This window comes from Mixophyes fleayi, chromosome 9 (genome assembly GCF_038048845.1).
Source record: "Mixophyes fleayi isolate aMixFle1 chromosome 9, aMixFle1.hap1, whole genome shotgun sequence".
Classification (NCBI taxonomy): domain Eukaryota; kingdom Metazoa; phylum Chordata; class Amphibia; order Anura; family Limnodynastidae; genus Mixophyes; species Mixophyes fleayi.
Genome location: NC_134410.1, coordinates 1,217,029 through 1,234,503, shown reverse-complemented (window position 1 = coordinate 1,234,503; position 17,475 = coordinate 1,217,029). Strand labels below are relative to the sequence as shown.

At 39.7% G+C, this 17,475-nt stretch overlaps 1 protein-coding gene across 1 annotated transcript; it reads left to right on the top strand.

Moving 5' to 3' along the window:
• The first annotated feature begins 5,236 nt into the window (after positions 1 to 5,236).
• On the top strand, positions 5,237 to 12,526 carry ITM2A (integral membrane protein 2A). Its single transcript, XM_075186202.1, has 6 exons — positions 5,237 to 5,393; positions 7,465 to 7,599; positions 8,372 to 8,554; positions 8,922 to 9,032; positions 9,411 to 9,561; positions 10,920 to 12,526. Exons 1-6 carry the CDS (start codon positions 5,316 to 5,318, stop codon positions 11,006 to 11,008), a joined length of 747 nt encoding a protein of 248 aa, XP_075042303.1. The 5' UTR covers positions 5,237 to 5,315; the 3' UTR covers positions 11,009 to 12,526.
• Positions 12,527 to 17,475: the final 4,949 nt, after the last annotated feature.

Below are 17,475 nucleotides of genomic sequence, written 5' to 3'. Positions count from 1 at the left end.
TATCTTACAGCATGTTATATCCAGCATTAAGCGCTGTGCCTGTATATGGTCTGACCCAATCTCCAACTCCAAATATTCCACAAGGTCACAAGCACTGAACCCCCTGAATCCTGCTACCCCCTCAATTCAACCATCCTGCAACTTCATCTATACTCAACTCCTTGCTTACACAGCTCCCCAGCACTGAGCCCAATACCCCTCTCTTCATCAACCCGCTTTATCCAATACACCTTCTCTTCCGCACCCGGCCTTCACTGCTGTACCTCCTCTACTTCCATAGGGTGCTATACATGGAGCTCCATCTCCTCCTCTATTACTCCACATGGTGCTCCAGCTCTTATTTTATTACTCCACATGGTGCTCCATCTCCTCCTCAACATTGTACTCCATCTCCTCTTCTAGTACTCCACATGGTGCTCCATCTCCTCTTCTGCTAACACATGGTGCTCCATCTCCTCCTCAACATTGTACTCCATCTCCTCCTCTGCTACTCCACATGGTGCTCCATCTCCTCCTCAACATTGTACTCCATCTCCTCTTCTAGTACTTCACATGGTGCTCCATCTCCTCCTCAACATTGTACTCCATCTCCTCCTCTGCTACTCCACATGGTGCTCTATCTCCTACTCTGCTACTCCACATGGTGCTCCATCTCCTCCTCAACATTGTACTCCATCTCCTCTTCTAGTACTTCACATGGTGCTCCATCTCCTCAACATTGTACTCCATCTCCTCCTCTGCTACTCCACATGGTGCTCTATCTCCTACTCTGCTACTCCACATGGTGCTCTATCTCCTACTCCACATGGTGCTTCATCTCTTCTGCTACTCCCCATGGTGTTCTATCTCCTCCTCTGCTACTCCACATGGTGCTCTATCTCCTACTCTGCTACTCCACATGGTGCTCTATCTCCTCCTCTGCTACTCCACATGGTGCTCTATGGGGTGTCTGTGAAGTATAGTATAATGTAATATGAGGTAATATAATGTGGTATGATGTACTATAAGGTAGTAGCATAATGTGGTCTATATAATATAGTAAAATATAATGTATTATGAGGTAATATAATGTAGTATAAGGTAGTAGTATAATGTGGTATAAGGTAATACAGTATAACATAATGTAATATGAGGTAATATAATGTAATATACGGTAGTATAATGTGGTATAAGGTAATACAGTATAGTATAATGTAATATGAGGTAATATAATGTAGTATAAGGTAATATAATATAATATAATGTAGTATAAGGTAGTATTATGTGGTATAATGTAATATAGTATAGTATAATGTAATATAATGTAGTATAAGGTAGTATTATGTGGTATAAGGTAATATAGTATAATATAATGTAATATGAGGTAATATAATGAAGTATAAGGTAATACAGTATAATATAATGTAGTATAAGGTAGTATTATGTGGTATAACGTAATACAGTATAATATAATGTAGTATAAGGTAATACAGTATAATATAATGTAGTATAAGGTAGTATTATGTGGTATAAGGTAATATAGTATAGTATAATGTAATATAATGTAGTATAAGGTAATATAGTATAGTATAGTATAGTATAATGTAACATGAGGTAATATATAATAGTATAATGTAGTATAAGGTAATATATAATAGTATAATGTAACATGAGGTAATATATAATAGTATAATGTAGTATAAGGTAATATATAATAGTATAATGTAACATGAGGTAATATATAATAGTATAATGTGGTATAAGGTAATATATAATAGTATAATGTAACATGAGGTAATATATAATAGTATAATGTAGTATAAGGTAATATATAATAGTATAATGTGGTATAAGGTAATATATAATAGTATAATGTGGTATAAGGTAATATATAATAGTATAATGTAACATGAGGTAATATATAATAGTATAATGTAGTATAAGGTAATATATAATAGTATAATGTAACATGAGGTAATATAATGTAGTATAAGCTAATACAGTATAATATAATGTAGTATAAGGTAGTATTATGTGGTATAAGGTAATATAGTATAGTATAATGTAATATAATGTAGTATAAGGTAATATAGTATAGTATAGTATAGTATAATGTAACATGAGGTAATATATAATAGTATAATGTAGTATAAGGTAATATATAATAGTATAATGTAACATGAGGTAATATATAATAGTATAATGTAGTATAAGGTAATATATAATAGTATAATGTAACATGAGGTAATATAATGTAGTATAAGCTAATACAGTATAATATAATGTAGTATAAGGTAGTATTATGTGGTATAAGGTAATATAGTATAGTATAATGTAATATAATGTAGTATAAGGTAATATAGTATAGTATAGTATAGTATAATGTAACATGAGGTAATATATAATAGTATAATGTAGTATAAGGTAATATATAATAGTATAATGTAACATGAGGTAATATATAATAGTATAATGTGGTATAAGGTAATATATAATAGTATAATGTAACATGAGGTAATATATAATAGTATAATGTAGTATAAGGTAATATATAATAGTATAATGTGGTATAAGGTAATATATAATAGTATAATGTGGTATAAGGTAATATATAATAGTATAATGTAACATGAGGTAATATATAATAGTATAATGTAGTATAAGGTAATATATAATAGTATAATGTAACATGAGGTAATATAATGTAGTATAAGCTAATACAGTATAATATAATGTAGTATAAGGTAGTATTATGTGGTATAAGGTAATACAGTATAATATAATGTAGTATAAGGTAGTATTATGTGGTATAAGGTAATATAGTATAGTGGAGGGCGCCACAGAATGAAAATTACTTTAAAACTGTGCAGCGACCGCTGACCTTTCACGGCTGCCGCACAGCATTCAGATACATCCACGGGGAGGGGGGGAAGAGGCTATTGCTCACCACCGCCGCCTCTCTGCTCCGTCTCCTCCCCTCCACTCACTGACTGTCGGGCCGTGACATCATCACCACGGCCCGACAGTGTCAGTGAGTGGAGGAGAGCAGACGGAGCAGAGAGGCGGCGGTGTTCAGGCAAGGTAAGGAAAGACGTGGGGAGGAGGGAGGAGGGCGCAGATTTTCAAAGTGTTCCTGCGGCGGGGGGGGGGGCGCCGATTTTGACAAAGTGCCTAGGGCGCCATGGACCCTAGCACCGGCCCTGGGTAATATATAATAGTATAATGTAGTATAAGGTAATATATAATAGTATAATGTAACATGAGGTAATATAATGTAGTATAAGGTAATACAGTATAATATAATGTAGTATAAGGTAGTATTATGTGGTATAAGGTAATATAGTATAGTATAGTATAATGTAACATGAGGTAATATATAATAGTATAATGTAGTATAAGGTAATATATAATAGTATAATGTAACATGAGGTAATATATAATAGTATAATGTAACATGAGGTAATATATAATAGTATAATGTAGTATAAGGTAATATATAATAGTATAATGTAACATGAGGTAATATATAATAGTATAATGTAGTATAAGGTAATATATAATAGTATAATGTAGTATAAGGTAATATATAATAGTATAATGTAGTATAAGGTAATATATAATAGTATAATGTAATATAAGGTAATATATAATAGTATAATGTAACATGAGGTAATATATAATAGTATAATGTAGTATAAGGTAATATATAATAGTATAATGTAACATGAGGTAATATATAATAGTATAATGTAGTATAAGGTAATATATAATAGTATAATGTAGTATAAGGTAATATATAATAGTATAATGTAATATAAGGTAATATATAATAGTATAATGTAACATGAGGTAATATATAATAGTATAATGTAACATGAGGTAATATATAATAGTATAATGTAGTATAAGGTAATATATAATAGTATAATGTAGTATAAGGTAATATATAATAGTATAATGTAGTATAAGGTAATATATAATAGTATAATGTAACATGAGGTAATATATAATAGTATAATGTAGTATAAGGTAATATATAATAGTATAATGTAGTATAAGGTAATATATAATAGTATAATGTAGTATAAGGTAATATATAATAGTATAATGTAGTATAAGGTAATATATAATAGTATAATGTAATATAAGGTAATATATAATAGTATAATGTAACATGAGGTAATATATAATAGTATAATGTAGTATAAGGTAATATATAATAGTATAATGTAACATGAGGTAATATATAATAGTATAATGTAACATGAGGTAATATATAATAGTATAATGTAGTATAAGGTAATATATAATAGTATAATGTAGTATAAGGTAATATATAATAGTATAATGTAGTATAAGGTAATATATAATAGTATAATGTAGTATGAGGTAATATAATGTAGTATAATGTAACATGAGGTAATATATAATAGTATAATGTAGTATTAGGTAATATATAATAGTATAATGTAACATGAGGTAATATATAACAGTATAATGTAACATGAGGTAATATATAATAGTATAATGTAGTATAAGGTAATATATAATAGTATAATGTAGTATAAGGTAATATATAATAGTATAATGTAGTATAAGGTAATATATAATAGTATAATGTAGTATGAGGTAATATATAATAGTATAATGTAGTATTAGGTAATATATAATAGTATAATGTAACATGAGGTAATATATAACAGTATAATGTAACATGAGGTAATATATAATAGTATAATGTAGTATAAGGTAATATATAATAGTATAATGTAGTATAAGGTAATATATAATAGTATAATGTAGTATAAGGTAATATATAATAGTATAATGTAGTATGAGGTAATATATAATAGTATAATGTAGTATTAGGTAATATATAATAGTATAATGTAACATGAGGTAATATATAACAGTATAATGTAACATGAGGTAATATATAACAGTATAATGTAACATGAGGTAATATATAATAGTATAATGTAGTATAAGGTAATATATAATAGTATAATGTAACATGAGGTAATATATAATAGTATAATGTAGTATAAGGTAATATATAATAGTATAATGTAGTATAAGGTAATATATAATAGTATAATGTAACATGAGGTAATATATAATAGTATAATGTAGTATAAGGTAATATATAATAGTATAATGTAGGTTACGGCCTGCTTTGGGATCTGACAGCACATAGCAGTGCGGGGCTCCGCCCACATGCAGGTCACGTGCGGAGGGCGGGGCTCCGCACTCATACAGGTCACGTGCGGGGGCGGGGCCAGGCAGAGTGTTCCTGCGTCACCCGGCAGCACAGACAGACGCAGTTCCCGGACACCATGGTGAACATCGCCTTCAGCTCCCCCTTCTCCGGGAAGACCCCCTCCAAGGACGGCCAGTGCCTGGTGCCCGACAAGGTGAGGAGAGGCTGCGGCCCTGCGCCTTATAGCCGTGTAATGTACCGTGTCTGTGTATTATAACCGTATAATGTACCGTGTCTGTATATACGGTGCCCCCACCCGGTCTCTGTGTATATAATATAATACACACTTCACCTACCGCCTCACTGAGTGTCTGTGTACCCCCCCATCTGTACTATGTCTGTGTATATACCCCCTCCCCTCCTCTCCTCCTGATGTCTGTGTATATATAGTGCCCCCCACCCTCCCATCCATACCATGTCTGTGTATATACTGTGATCACCCCCTCCTACCTTTGTGACTATGTACCCTGTGCCCCACCCCCACCCATATGTGTATATGCTATACCCAAACTTCTGGTGTTCGTGTGCCTAATATATCCCCCTACCCTGTCCATGCATCAATTGTGTATATACACCCTCATCCCTGCCCTGGTGTCTATACCCAGTGCACCCCCCCATCTCTATAGTGTTTATGTATATACCATGCAAACTGACTGACTATGCCACCAACCACCCCCCCCCTACCCCTGATCAGTACAATGTGTGGGTATATACCATACTCCCCAGCTGTTCTGTTTATACTCTATACTGTAATAAAATATATCTCTACACCTGATATACATTGTCTGTGTATGAACCTAACTACACCACTACTGACCCCTCTCTGTCTCATGTACTGCAATCCATACTGTATTTCCATATGTATACTGTATGCATCACTGCATGTGCCCCAGCACAGACACTGGTGCCTTTCCAACCTATCCTATGTACCCCCACTATCTTTTTTTTTTTTTTTTTCATACACTGGTGCTTCTCTCCCCAACTGGTGACTATCCCACTTACCTTGCATACCACCACCCTCCCACTGGTTTCTGTCCCTCCAACTTAACACCCCAACCCCCTTGGACTGACATCAGCCTGCTAACCCTTACTCCCTTCCCCCATATCCACCACCCACACACACACATTGGCATCTGAATTCCTCCACCTGCCTACTTCCCGGAAAAGGCGCTGTAAGGAGGAGATTCAATTCGGTGTGAGGTGTCGCACCAATGTTAGGATGTACCTATTGACAGCTATTGCAGTAGGAAACTCTGTTCATTTTTCTGTGTGCATCTCTGGGGTGCGAGAAAAAATAACCTGAGACTTCTGCCATAATATCGGCGCAATGTGTCTCCTTGGACGTTCTGGAGAAATCTCGCGCCCTAATAGTGCAACCTGTAATATAAGTGGACCCTGCATACAGTTCCTGACGAACTTTTCCAATGGCAGTGCTCACCAAGTACATAGTACACTATGCCGCCGTGACTCTTTAATTGGTCCCCACTTTTGGCTGCTCAGTGGGGACCAACTCTAGGGATTTATTTTTACTTTGTTTTATTAGTCAGTATGAGTTCAACAAATAGTGAGGAAGGTGTGACTATCAAATCACTGCTCACAAGTAGATAGGTTATAGAACCTTGTTTCTAGTAGTGTTTACTCCCGAGAAGGTTATAATATTTTGAGATCCACTTGTGAGCTTCCTCTTTCTCTTACTGTAAATGTCTGTCCTGGCACATTCGGCTGTTATCATACACAGTATGTGGGAAGACAGATTTGTTTCCTTATGTCACTGTTCTGTGTAAATTCACTCATAAAACATGAGGAAACTGCACAGCAAGCATACTACTCTTCCATGTAAAATGTCTGTTTTATACATGAATTACAGCAGCCAGATATGTAGTAATCCCGGTTGTACATGTGGATATCTCTGAATAATATTTCTATTACCACTAGCAGGTTTAACATCACAGTGGTGCAGATATTGATCTATAGAATATACAGGTTACCTAATGCTATGTGCAGAAGATGTGACCTTTATTTCCAAGCTTCAAACGTTTTCACTATTTCTTGCACATGAAGGGGGCAGGTCTTCCTGCTTGGTGTCCGGATGATAATTATATTACCCGTGGTAGTAGTCTGGGTGCAGATATTGATTTAGCGTTACATAATGCTATTTGTAGAATGTGTGACCTTTCTTATTTTTCCTGCTCCGTGTCTCTGATTCATGTTATTTCTTGTTGCAGGATCCTGAAGTTGCTACTCATGGCACAGACAATAATTCCACCGGCCGCTGTCTGCTCACCCTTCTGGGCCTGGCATTCATCTTGGCTGGGCTGATCGTGGGGGGCGCTTGCATCTATAAGTTCTTCATGCCCAGAGTAAGTAACCAATTATATCTGTATATTGACCTTTCCTCAGTGAACCAGCGACGTGCATGATGATTGTTGTCATACCTTCTCTCCTATAATACTGTCACCCTTACTAAATGTGTGATCGCTCCCTGCCCACCCTCAGTCCACATATTTTGGTGAGATCTTGCTATGCAGAAGGGAACCCCCTTTCCCCCTCCGGCGCTCTCTCTCTGACTGTTGCTCATGTTCTGGTTTAAGAGAACCGTTTCATATTGCTCCCTGATGTCTGTGCCCACTTCTGCCTATCGTCATCACCATTTATTTATATAGCGCCACTGATTCCGCAGCGCTGTACAGAGAACTAATTCACATCAGTCCACACCAGCGTCTTGTCTCCATGTAAGCGGCTAAAGGAGGCTGGGCCAGGTAAGTAAGTGGGTCTTCTATCATTCCTGTCGACATATATAGATGTTGATTGTCTTTGCACAGAGATCCATTTTAAGTTTAACAGGTTGTATATAAAATTGGCACCGTCTTTAGTATCACTCTTACTTGCTAATAGAGCTTGTAGTGCTGATGATGGCATGGACCTGTAAGCCTCATCCAACATCTTGCATGTCCTACCACCAGCTTTAGTGCCGGGCGTGTTGATCCCTATAGATATTACTACACAGTCCCACGAAGTGGGATCTAAAGTGAACAGATAATGCGTGCTGTTGTTTTAAAGAATGTTCTTAGGCTGAAGCGTCTGATCCATCGTGTTTATCAAACACACATTGAAACATTTCTCTTGTTTCAGCACAAGTTGTTTGAAGGCCAGCTGTCCTATAGCGCGCATAGTGATCACGATGAGGAACCATATTACCTTCCTATAGCCGAAGAAGCCGATATCCGTGAAGACGACAACATCGCTTTGATCAATGTGCCTGTGCCGTCATTCTCAGAAGGCGACTCTGCCGCCATTGTACACGACTTTGATAGAGTAAGTTACAATTATTCTGCAAGCTCAGCTCTTCTCATAGAACGTGGACAGTTCTCATCCCATGTTCAGGATAAACCAAGTTATTACTAATATTCACAATGTACAAAGATGTTCTTATTGATGGCAGAATAATGCTGAGCTACCTCCTGGGGTAATGATTTTCCCATTGGGTTCACAGAGAAAAATAGTGTAAATATTGTAAGAACCTATTGAAGAGTTTGGTGCTGTCACAACCCGAACAAATATATCAAAAAGCTTTGTAATGAAGTGTGTGTGAGCCACAGAAATTGAGGTGGGGGCTATGCACATTGCCAGTGATTATATATCTGGTGTTGCCGCTGTAACTGTCTCGCTCTGTTCCGTACAGCTCCTGACTGCATATCTGGACCTCGAGCTGCAGAAATGCTACGTGATCGCACTGAACACCTCTATCGTCCTGCCACCGAAGAACTTGATCGACCTCTTCAAGAGACTCGCTGTATGTATTGTTTTATCCTGTGTATTCTGCAACATCCGAATATATTTCTGTGTGTAACTTTTTATTAACTGACTCTCAGGACATCTGTGTGTTGTAAGTGCTCACAGAACAGTCTATCTTTATATGTTTGAGTACATGAATATTTACATTGAGACCCATTAAGCGAATCACTGGGAGAGGGGTAGGTGGAGACTACTTAGATCTGGAACCTGGGACATGGGTATAATCAGATAATTTCAGGAAAGAAACTAAGATACTGGCAATATGTAAAGTGATGTATCTGAACTTATAAACCTAAAAATGAGTTAGAGGCCATTATCTGAGAGGACTCGACCCATTTCAACATTAGATGGATGTGTAACTCTATTCTTACCCCAGGCTGGTACCTACCTGCCTCAGACATATCTGGTCCGTGAAGAGCTGGTGGTGACAGAGAGAATTACTGATGTATCTGACCTGGGAATATTCATCTATCAGAATTGTGTTGGGAGAGAGACGTACAGACTGCAGAGGAGAGATCAGATCATTGGTGAGTTTATCTAGTGTAATGGGTGGCTAGACGGTACCCATGTGGTTGATGATCCCAATATATGGATATCTGCATTATAATCGTTTACTTATAGGACACCATAAGATTTTCGCAGCGCCGTACACAATATAAACAGTTTACCATACAGGGTAAATCGGCACAGAAACTGAGTAAACCAAGACTCCAGAAGCTACAGGCATAGCAATTATAGAGAAATTGGAGTAAAAGAAATGGTATAGAGACAGAAGGGAAGAGTGCCCTGCTCGTAAGAGCTTACATCCTAAAGGGAGGGAAAACAGCAGACACAGAGGGAGCATGAAGAGGGGATCAAGTGCAGGAGGAGCGAGTAAAGGAAGTCTGGAAGAGAAAGGTGATGAGAACGAGCATAGAGAGAGAATTAGGTGGCAGGCTGGTAGGCTTTGAGGAAGTGTTGAGATTCAAGTGTCCGTTTGAAGGAGTACAAGTTAGGGGACAGTCGGATGGAGCATTGAATGTAATTTCAATGGAGCGGGGCAGCTCAGGAGAAATTTTGGATTCGGGAATAGGATGAGGTGATCAGGGTGAAGGAGAGGCTGGGGTCGTTGTCCGGGCTCAGGGAATGGGAAATTGTAGGGACGAAGAGGAGGTTGAAGATATATGGGGCAGTGGAGTGGGAGAGGGTGCCTTGAAAATAACTCTGTATGGGAAGGGGAGCAAGTGTAAGACCAGGCAGAGAGGGGAGGCAGAAGAAGAGCGATGTGAAAGGATGATGAGTCTTGCAGCCACGTTAAGTATAGAACGAAGGAGGGTGATGTGAGAGAGCAGGGAAGGTCTGTGACACTGTTACAATAATCAAGGCGGGAAATGATAAGTGCATGGATGATGGTTTTGGTGGCATCCTAGGATAGGAAGGACCGGATGTGGGTAATGTTACGTAATTGAAAGCAGCCAGATTGGGCAAGGGATTGAATTTGGGGGGCAAAAGAGAGGGAGTCAAAGGTGTGATGCCCAGACAGCGGAGTTAGGGGACAGAAGAGATATCGGTGTTGTCTGCATATTGTTTAACCACTTCTAGCTATGACACATTAATTGTGCATAAATATTACGCAGATCTATTCATACAGGCTTCTGTAGCTTGACGAAATATAAGTAACAGAAAATGTTGACAATGTATAGACATAAGACACTGCTCGGAAAATAAGTTGTTTTTGCATTTGGCTGTAAGAATTGTCCCTCACACAGAGCAGATAGGAACTGACATATTGCAAATATATAGAGAAATTAACTTCTCTATAGGAACAATGCAAACATTTTCCTCTGATAGGACTGTATCATTTCCCATCGATGCTTATTCCTGCAAATCTGTGTCTCACCTGCAGGGTTTCAGAAGAGGTCGGCCGAGATGTGCCGTAACATTGCGCACTTTGAGAATACGTTTGTGATGATGACCAGAATCTGTACACAGTGAGAAACGCGTCGTCCTCACGCACTCACTAAGAGGTCACTGAATCCTCGCATAACACGTGCAGTGATAATCAAAGCGTTATTGATGTGTGCTTCTGCTTTTAGCTTCTGTAAGTCCCTGACCTGCGCAGGGACCTCAGGAATAATTACTGGCCGTAAACGCACTTTTCTGTAAGAAATGTCACTTGGGTGTAGATGATGGTGGATGCAATAAAGGGTGAATTCTTTGCACAATCCTCTCCCGATGAGATGCGTATATCCTTTCTGCTACTAATAGGTTGGCGCATGTTCTATCCTGTGCTACTACTGTATTACGTTTAGGTGTTTGCAGCGCTTTCCCCCCATATACACATTGTTTTATGTACCCCTTATGTATTTTGTGTCTGAGGGATCTGGTTTAATGGTGGTAGTTTAATATATAGATTAAAAATACTGTGTGGTTTTATTTTGTTTTTGTTTTTTTGTGGGGGGGGGTTTCCTTGTTTTGTATTTTTCTTTGAGTGTAACTCGCTCGCAACATCCAAGTGCCAAGTATTAGTTGATCCGATCCTGGCTTCTCTGCACTGGCTCCCTGTGCAGACCAAAACACTACATTGGGGGGGGGGGGGCCCTACACCTAATTTGTCTACTCTAGGGGCATGTTCAATTAGCATTCGCGGCCGCGATTACGTGCAGCGGCACGGGTCCGGGTACCGCAACGTTGTGGATTTCTGTACGTACCCCATAAGGGTGCACACAAATCTGCAATGTTTTGGTACCGTAATGCCACTTTACACAAGCAGACGCAAATTCTATTTGAATAACCCCCCCTTAATATTTCAAGACTTTCCATCTTTGCCTATTCATATCTCCCAATTGATGAGATTTTCAGATAGTTTTTAGAAGTGCTGAATTTCAGCCATAAGTAGCGAAGGGACTTTACATGCTATTTACAGACATGCTTTCTGCAGCAGGAATCTGGCTGAACCTCTGTGAATCATCAGTAGTTGCCCACTCCCTCATTCACAGCTCTTCCTCCTTTATCAGAACCATCTATAATTACTCCGTGCTGACACTTGATTTTTGTGTGTCGAAATTGACTTTCTGAGGAGACCATGTTTCAAAATAACTCAAGTGCTGTATTTCATCAATATAGCTGCAGTGATTTGTACAGTCTTATAAACCGGGAGTATATGGGTTCAGATTCCCATCAATTCGGCTGTGATTTGAGGTATTTTTGAGCATATAAACCTATAATATTTACACAACACTGGTTTTCTCCTACGTTTGTGAAGCGATGGCTCTTTCCATCCTGCTGCATGTCTTTCAGGGGAGTTGTAGAGGCACCTAGTTTTATATTCTAGCTTGGTCTATCTAATGTTGCATCTGTAACACATGTATACGTTTCTAACAGTTTTTTGGTCAACTTGTAGCCCTTCCTTCCTGTAGAGAGTGCACCGAGGTGGTGAAGGGGATAAAGATCTGTCTATTGCTGTGATTTGGAAAATAACTTTTAACCTTTGAAATAAATATGTTTCTCTAACTTGTGTGTTTTGCTGTGTTATTTAATCCTGTTCCCACCCCACGCCTTGTGCACTGTGTACGTCTTCCGGCCAAGAGAGAACGTTATGCGCCTCTGCGCTGTGTGGAGATGGATTCATGCTCTGTGCATATGGTAGCACCCGTACCTTGCGATCAGCAGTGGGGCTCGCACTGTGTCTCAATCTCTGCCGCTGATATTTGCATATAGCACGGTGGTTTATACCATCAGTCGGGTGGAGGGAGTAGCTAGGTTATTTAGGACATAGAATTACTGTTGTATTATAGAGCACAAGGATCTGTCTCCCTTCTATGCAGCATATTACTACTGAAATGTATATTCATTTATATCCATTTTCTCTGCAAGTGGAGGGAGGAACCTGATTCAGCATATACAAGTGGGTTACAAATGATCCAGGACTCTAGGTAGGTAGATTTTATTATTAGGTCAGTGATCCTGCTTCCCATGTGACTGTTCCCTCCTGGTTACTTATTAGTAGTAAGTCACACAGGATTATAGATTGGGAACTCCAGTGATCAGCATTCAATCTATCTACTATTCTCTTGGTCATAATTGGCTGTTCCCGTCAGGACGGACCACACTGATGAAATATCCGTTACACGCATCCTGGTCTGACATGTGGCAGAAGGGGGAGCATGGACCTCCCCCCGACCTCTCCATTGTCCTGGCGCACCTCCCATTACTTCCAGATTAGGGTTGTCCTAAAAGATGGAGAACTGATCATTGAGTGCTTGGACCCTCTGTGGACATGTGAGAATGTGGTCTGCCGGGGATTTTTTTTACTCCATGTCTGAGCTGCTTTATGTGATATAAGATTAGTGTACATAGCACGTAGTGACATTTACTGAAGGATTAACAGTTTGGCTTGATTATTTTTATTTAAGAAAACCGTTCTTTAGTAAAGTTGTAGGGTAATCTAGGAACAGACCATGTTACTGCCCATTGCGCTTGTCCCATTATCAAAGATACAGATCAGTAAAACTTGTATGGCTGTACTAGGCTCTGCTTCTGCGCACAGATCTGTACTGAAACCGGATCATCTATCACTTCTAGTCCCCCTAGTGGATGAGATCAGTACTGCAATGCAGCCCAATTGCACTAGCGCATTCATCCCATGCTGAACAGCCTGTGCACCTCTAGGGAGGTTTCCCTGTTATAAAGTGATCAGCCTGGCATAGCCCTTTGTGAACTGTCTGTGGGAGGTCCTTGTACTCTTCATCGTCCCACATTAACAGACCGAGGCTATGATCTGTGGCGCTTAGAATTTTATTTGTCATCAAAATGCCAGTTGTCCTCACGGGTGCCTTTGCGTATCTTCATGCAGACATATTTTATGCCCTATGAGCAACTCAGACTAAACCCGTAACCACCATTTTTGTGGGACATACGTTATTAGACAGAAATGCATCAAATTACATGAGGCCCAAAGTAAGAAACATTGTTCTACAGAGAGATCTAATGGATTTTAGAGTGATAAAGAAGTTAAACTTTGAAATAGTATTGTTGGGAGTAGATGGAAGTCCTTTAGATCAGAGGTGTCCAAACCCCAGTCCTCCAGCGCTACCAACAGTTCATGTTTTTAGGATTTCTTTAATCATGCACAGGTGTGTTAATCTATTTGGCTGAGTCAGTATAATCCCAACTGTTTCTACAGACAGAAATCCTGAAAACTTGGCCTGTTGGTAGCTCTGGAGGACTGGGTTTGGACTCCTGCTTTAGCCAATACTGAAAACTGCACAATTAAATATCCACTGGCTTAAAAATACCAAGTGATTGCTTGAGTTCTCCAATAAAGCTGCTTGTGGGTTTTACCTCCTGCCCCTCCATTCTCATTTTCTTGCTAGTTACAGTGTACATGGGCTATTAGAAGTCTTCACACCCTTATGGGAATCGCAGTTGTTTAATATAAAGCCTGAAATCAAGTTACATCAGGTCTTTTAATGTGAGCTACCAACTGATTCAAGTGAAAACCAAGTAGATGATTAAATGGAAATTAAAAAACAACAACTTTCAAACACTGATTGCAGAAGTGTGCACACCCTTTCATGTTGGGGCTGTAGCTCTGTTAAGTGTTAACTAGTCCCAGTGATAGATAATTACAATACACCTGCCCAAATAAAGATCAACTGGGCCTGTGGGATTTCCTGATAGATTTCTTGGTTACATCCAGCTGGGATAGTCTTGGTACGCAAGGAGCTAACAAAACCTCTATGGATCTCATTATTATAAAGTAATAATACAGGTTAGATACCATGGAGTACTAACTCGTAATAATACAGAGATTATATTGCTTTACTTCAGTTTGAGTTTTTTAATTATTCTAAAGTTCGAGAATTTCCTGTAGATTTTTGCACTTCAGATCTGATTACACAAATTGCTCTGAGGAAGTCTTTAAATTTTGCTGGTCTTCACTAGGGGCCAAAAACCAGGTACGTGTTCGGGAACAAAAGTGAAAGTTGGGTGAAATAAGGTGTTGAGGGAACACAGAGTATTGTAAGGAGAATATAAGTAAATAAAAAAATGTAAACAAGTTTAAAATAATTTTCCTAAAAAAAAATTTATTTGATTGGTAGGTTGCTGATACTTTAAATTAGACATTAAGGAGCTTGATCCCTTAAAAAGTCTAATTTAGAGAAGTTTTTAGGGCTGGGGAGTCACAAGTAGCTTCAGCGTGGCTCAAGGTTTAAAGACTAGAGGAAAGTCTTGTTGTGCGAGTAAGTGAATTCCACAAAGTGGGTGCATCCCGAAAAAAGTCCTGTAACCGAGAATGGGAGGATGTGATGAGAGTGGAAGAGAGACGCAGATCTTGTGCAGAGTGGAATTGACAAGTTGGGAGATATTTTGAGTCAAGTGAGGAGATGTATGTCGGTGTAGTTTTTGTTGACGGCCTTGTATGTTAGTAGAAGAACTTTATATTGGATTATTTGAAAAACAGGAAACCAATGTAGAGACTGAGTGGCTTGGTAGAGGAAGAACGGTTTGCAAGGAAAATCAATCTAGCTGCAATGTGCGAAATAGATTATAGGGGTGAAGATCAGTAAGGAGGGAATTGCAATAGTCGATGCGGGAGATGATAAGGGCATGAATTAAAGTTTTTGCAGTGTCTTGTGTGAGATTTTAGAAGAGGCAGTATTTCGGTTTGGCCACCAGATGGGAGCAGAGAGCTACAGCTGGAGATCAGCAGGGATTAGTGTCTCTGTTGCTAGGGATCCCCAGGTGGTTAGCACCCATTAGTTGGATAGGGTTTTTGCAGCTAGTTCCAGTGCAAGTAGAGACAGAGCAGAACCTCCAGTGTTGGTTTTGATTGGGCAAAAAAGACAATAGCAGCTTGAGGATGGAAGTCACCTGCAGCTGTCTGGTGGGCTGAGGTGGAAAACAGGTGGAGCCTGGGGTGGCTGAGCTTACAAGACGCTGGTGGTGTACACTGGCCGACGTCGTCTCGTGACCCTGCCTCCCCCGGAAGTACGGCTTCTGTGGGACCCTCAGAACTGGTTACCGGGGCTCCTACCGGCAGTAGGCCTCGGCATGCAGCAGCACAATGCCGGAACGGTGAGCTATACTCTCAATATCTGTAATGTTGGTAATGGCTAGAGATTTATAGAATATAGTCAATCATGTGCTATTTTATATACTCACATCCTTGGCACACTGGTCTAGAGTGTCGGCAGCCTGCTTAGATGTTGTATGACCGTCTAGAAGGCTGTGATGTCCAGAGTTGTTGCCAGCCGAGTAATTGGTGGTAATCGCAGCCCTCAGTGTTTGGGATTTAGATCGCTGATCCTTGCAACCGCGAAATGTTAGTGGCCGCCCGCGGTCCTCTCCAGTAAATCCAGGCACCAGGCAGCGTTGGGGAAGCCAGGAGGTAATCCAGAAATAATAGGCAACAGAGGAGGGACCAGCTGGATAAAGCAAAGAGGGCAGTCAGGACTTGGCAGTCACACCCACGTGACGGGCAGAAACGCTTCCTCAGGCCCAGTGACACCAAAGAGACTCAGATGGGTGGTAAGCCACAGGTGGGTCGTCTCGGGGTCCCAAAGGTGGTGTTTAAAGGCCTCGGGAAAGAGAGCTCTGCAGCACTGCGTCTATGTAAGATGGTGTTCGGGCCACTTATCCTACCTTTCTAATCGCTCTTTCAGTGTTAATTTCCCTGGATCCACCTCTGTTCTGCTTCCTTTCTCAGTTGGAGACCACAAGGCTCAGTCCTAGGTCCTCTGCTGTTCTCTATCTACACCACTTTTCTTGGAAAACTAATAAGCTCCTTTGGATTTCAGCATCATATCTATACGGATGATACACAAATCTATCCATCCTCTCCTGATCTCTCAACATCTGTGTTGTATCGCGTTACTGTCTTGCTGCCATTTCATCTTGGATGACTTCTCTCCAACGCAAACTGAATCTCTCAAAAACAGAAATAATATTCACACCTGCCAACAGAAGCTTCCTACCCGACATTCCCAACCCACAAACTCACTGTCTAGGTGTAATCCTCGATTCATAACTATCCTTTGTTCCCCAAATCAAATCTAAATTTACATCATGTTACATACATCTAAAGAACATTTCTAGTCTGCTGACCTGCTCCTGTCTTCCTTGCCCTGTCCTGTGGATACTCTGACCTCCCGCGTATGACCCCTGCTTGGATTATTTGAACTCTGCCTGTTCTGCTCGTGACCCTGACACTTCTTGCCTGTACCTTGGACTTCACTACCGTGCCTGTGACCCCGACCCCTGGCGTTTTTATCGATTACCCTGCTTGCCTGTGACCCTTGACCTTGGCTATCGTTTTGACTACCCGCTGCCTTCTACCAGTCTCCTGGCCCGCCGCTGTGGTCCTGCATTACCAACCCACACTGCTCTTGGAGCTAAGTCCTGGGGGAATCCAAGTACTGGTGAGCGCGTTAAGCTCTAAGGGAAAGGCGGCTGCTAGA

Coding starts and splice junctions, on each gene's coding strand:
- ITM2A (XM_075186202.1), top strand. CDS start 5,316: ATGGTGAACATCGCCTTCAGCTCCCCCTTCTCCGGGAAGACCCCCTCC. Junction 7,600..8,371: donor ATAAGTTCTTCATGCCCAGA/GTAAGTAACCAA, acceptor CTCTTGTTTCAG/CACAAGTTGTTTGAAGGCCA. Junction 9,562..10,919: donor GAGGAGAGATCAGATCATTG/GTGAGTTTATCT, acceptor TCTCACCTGCAG/GGTTTCAGAAGAGGTCGGCC.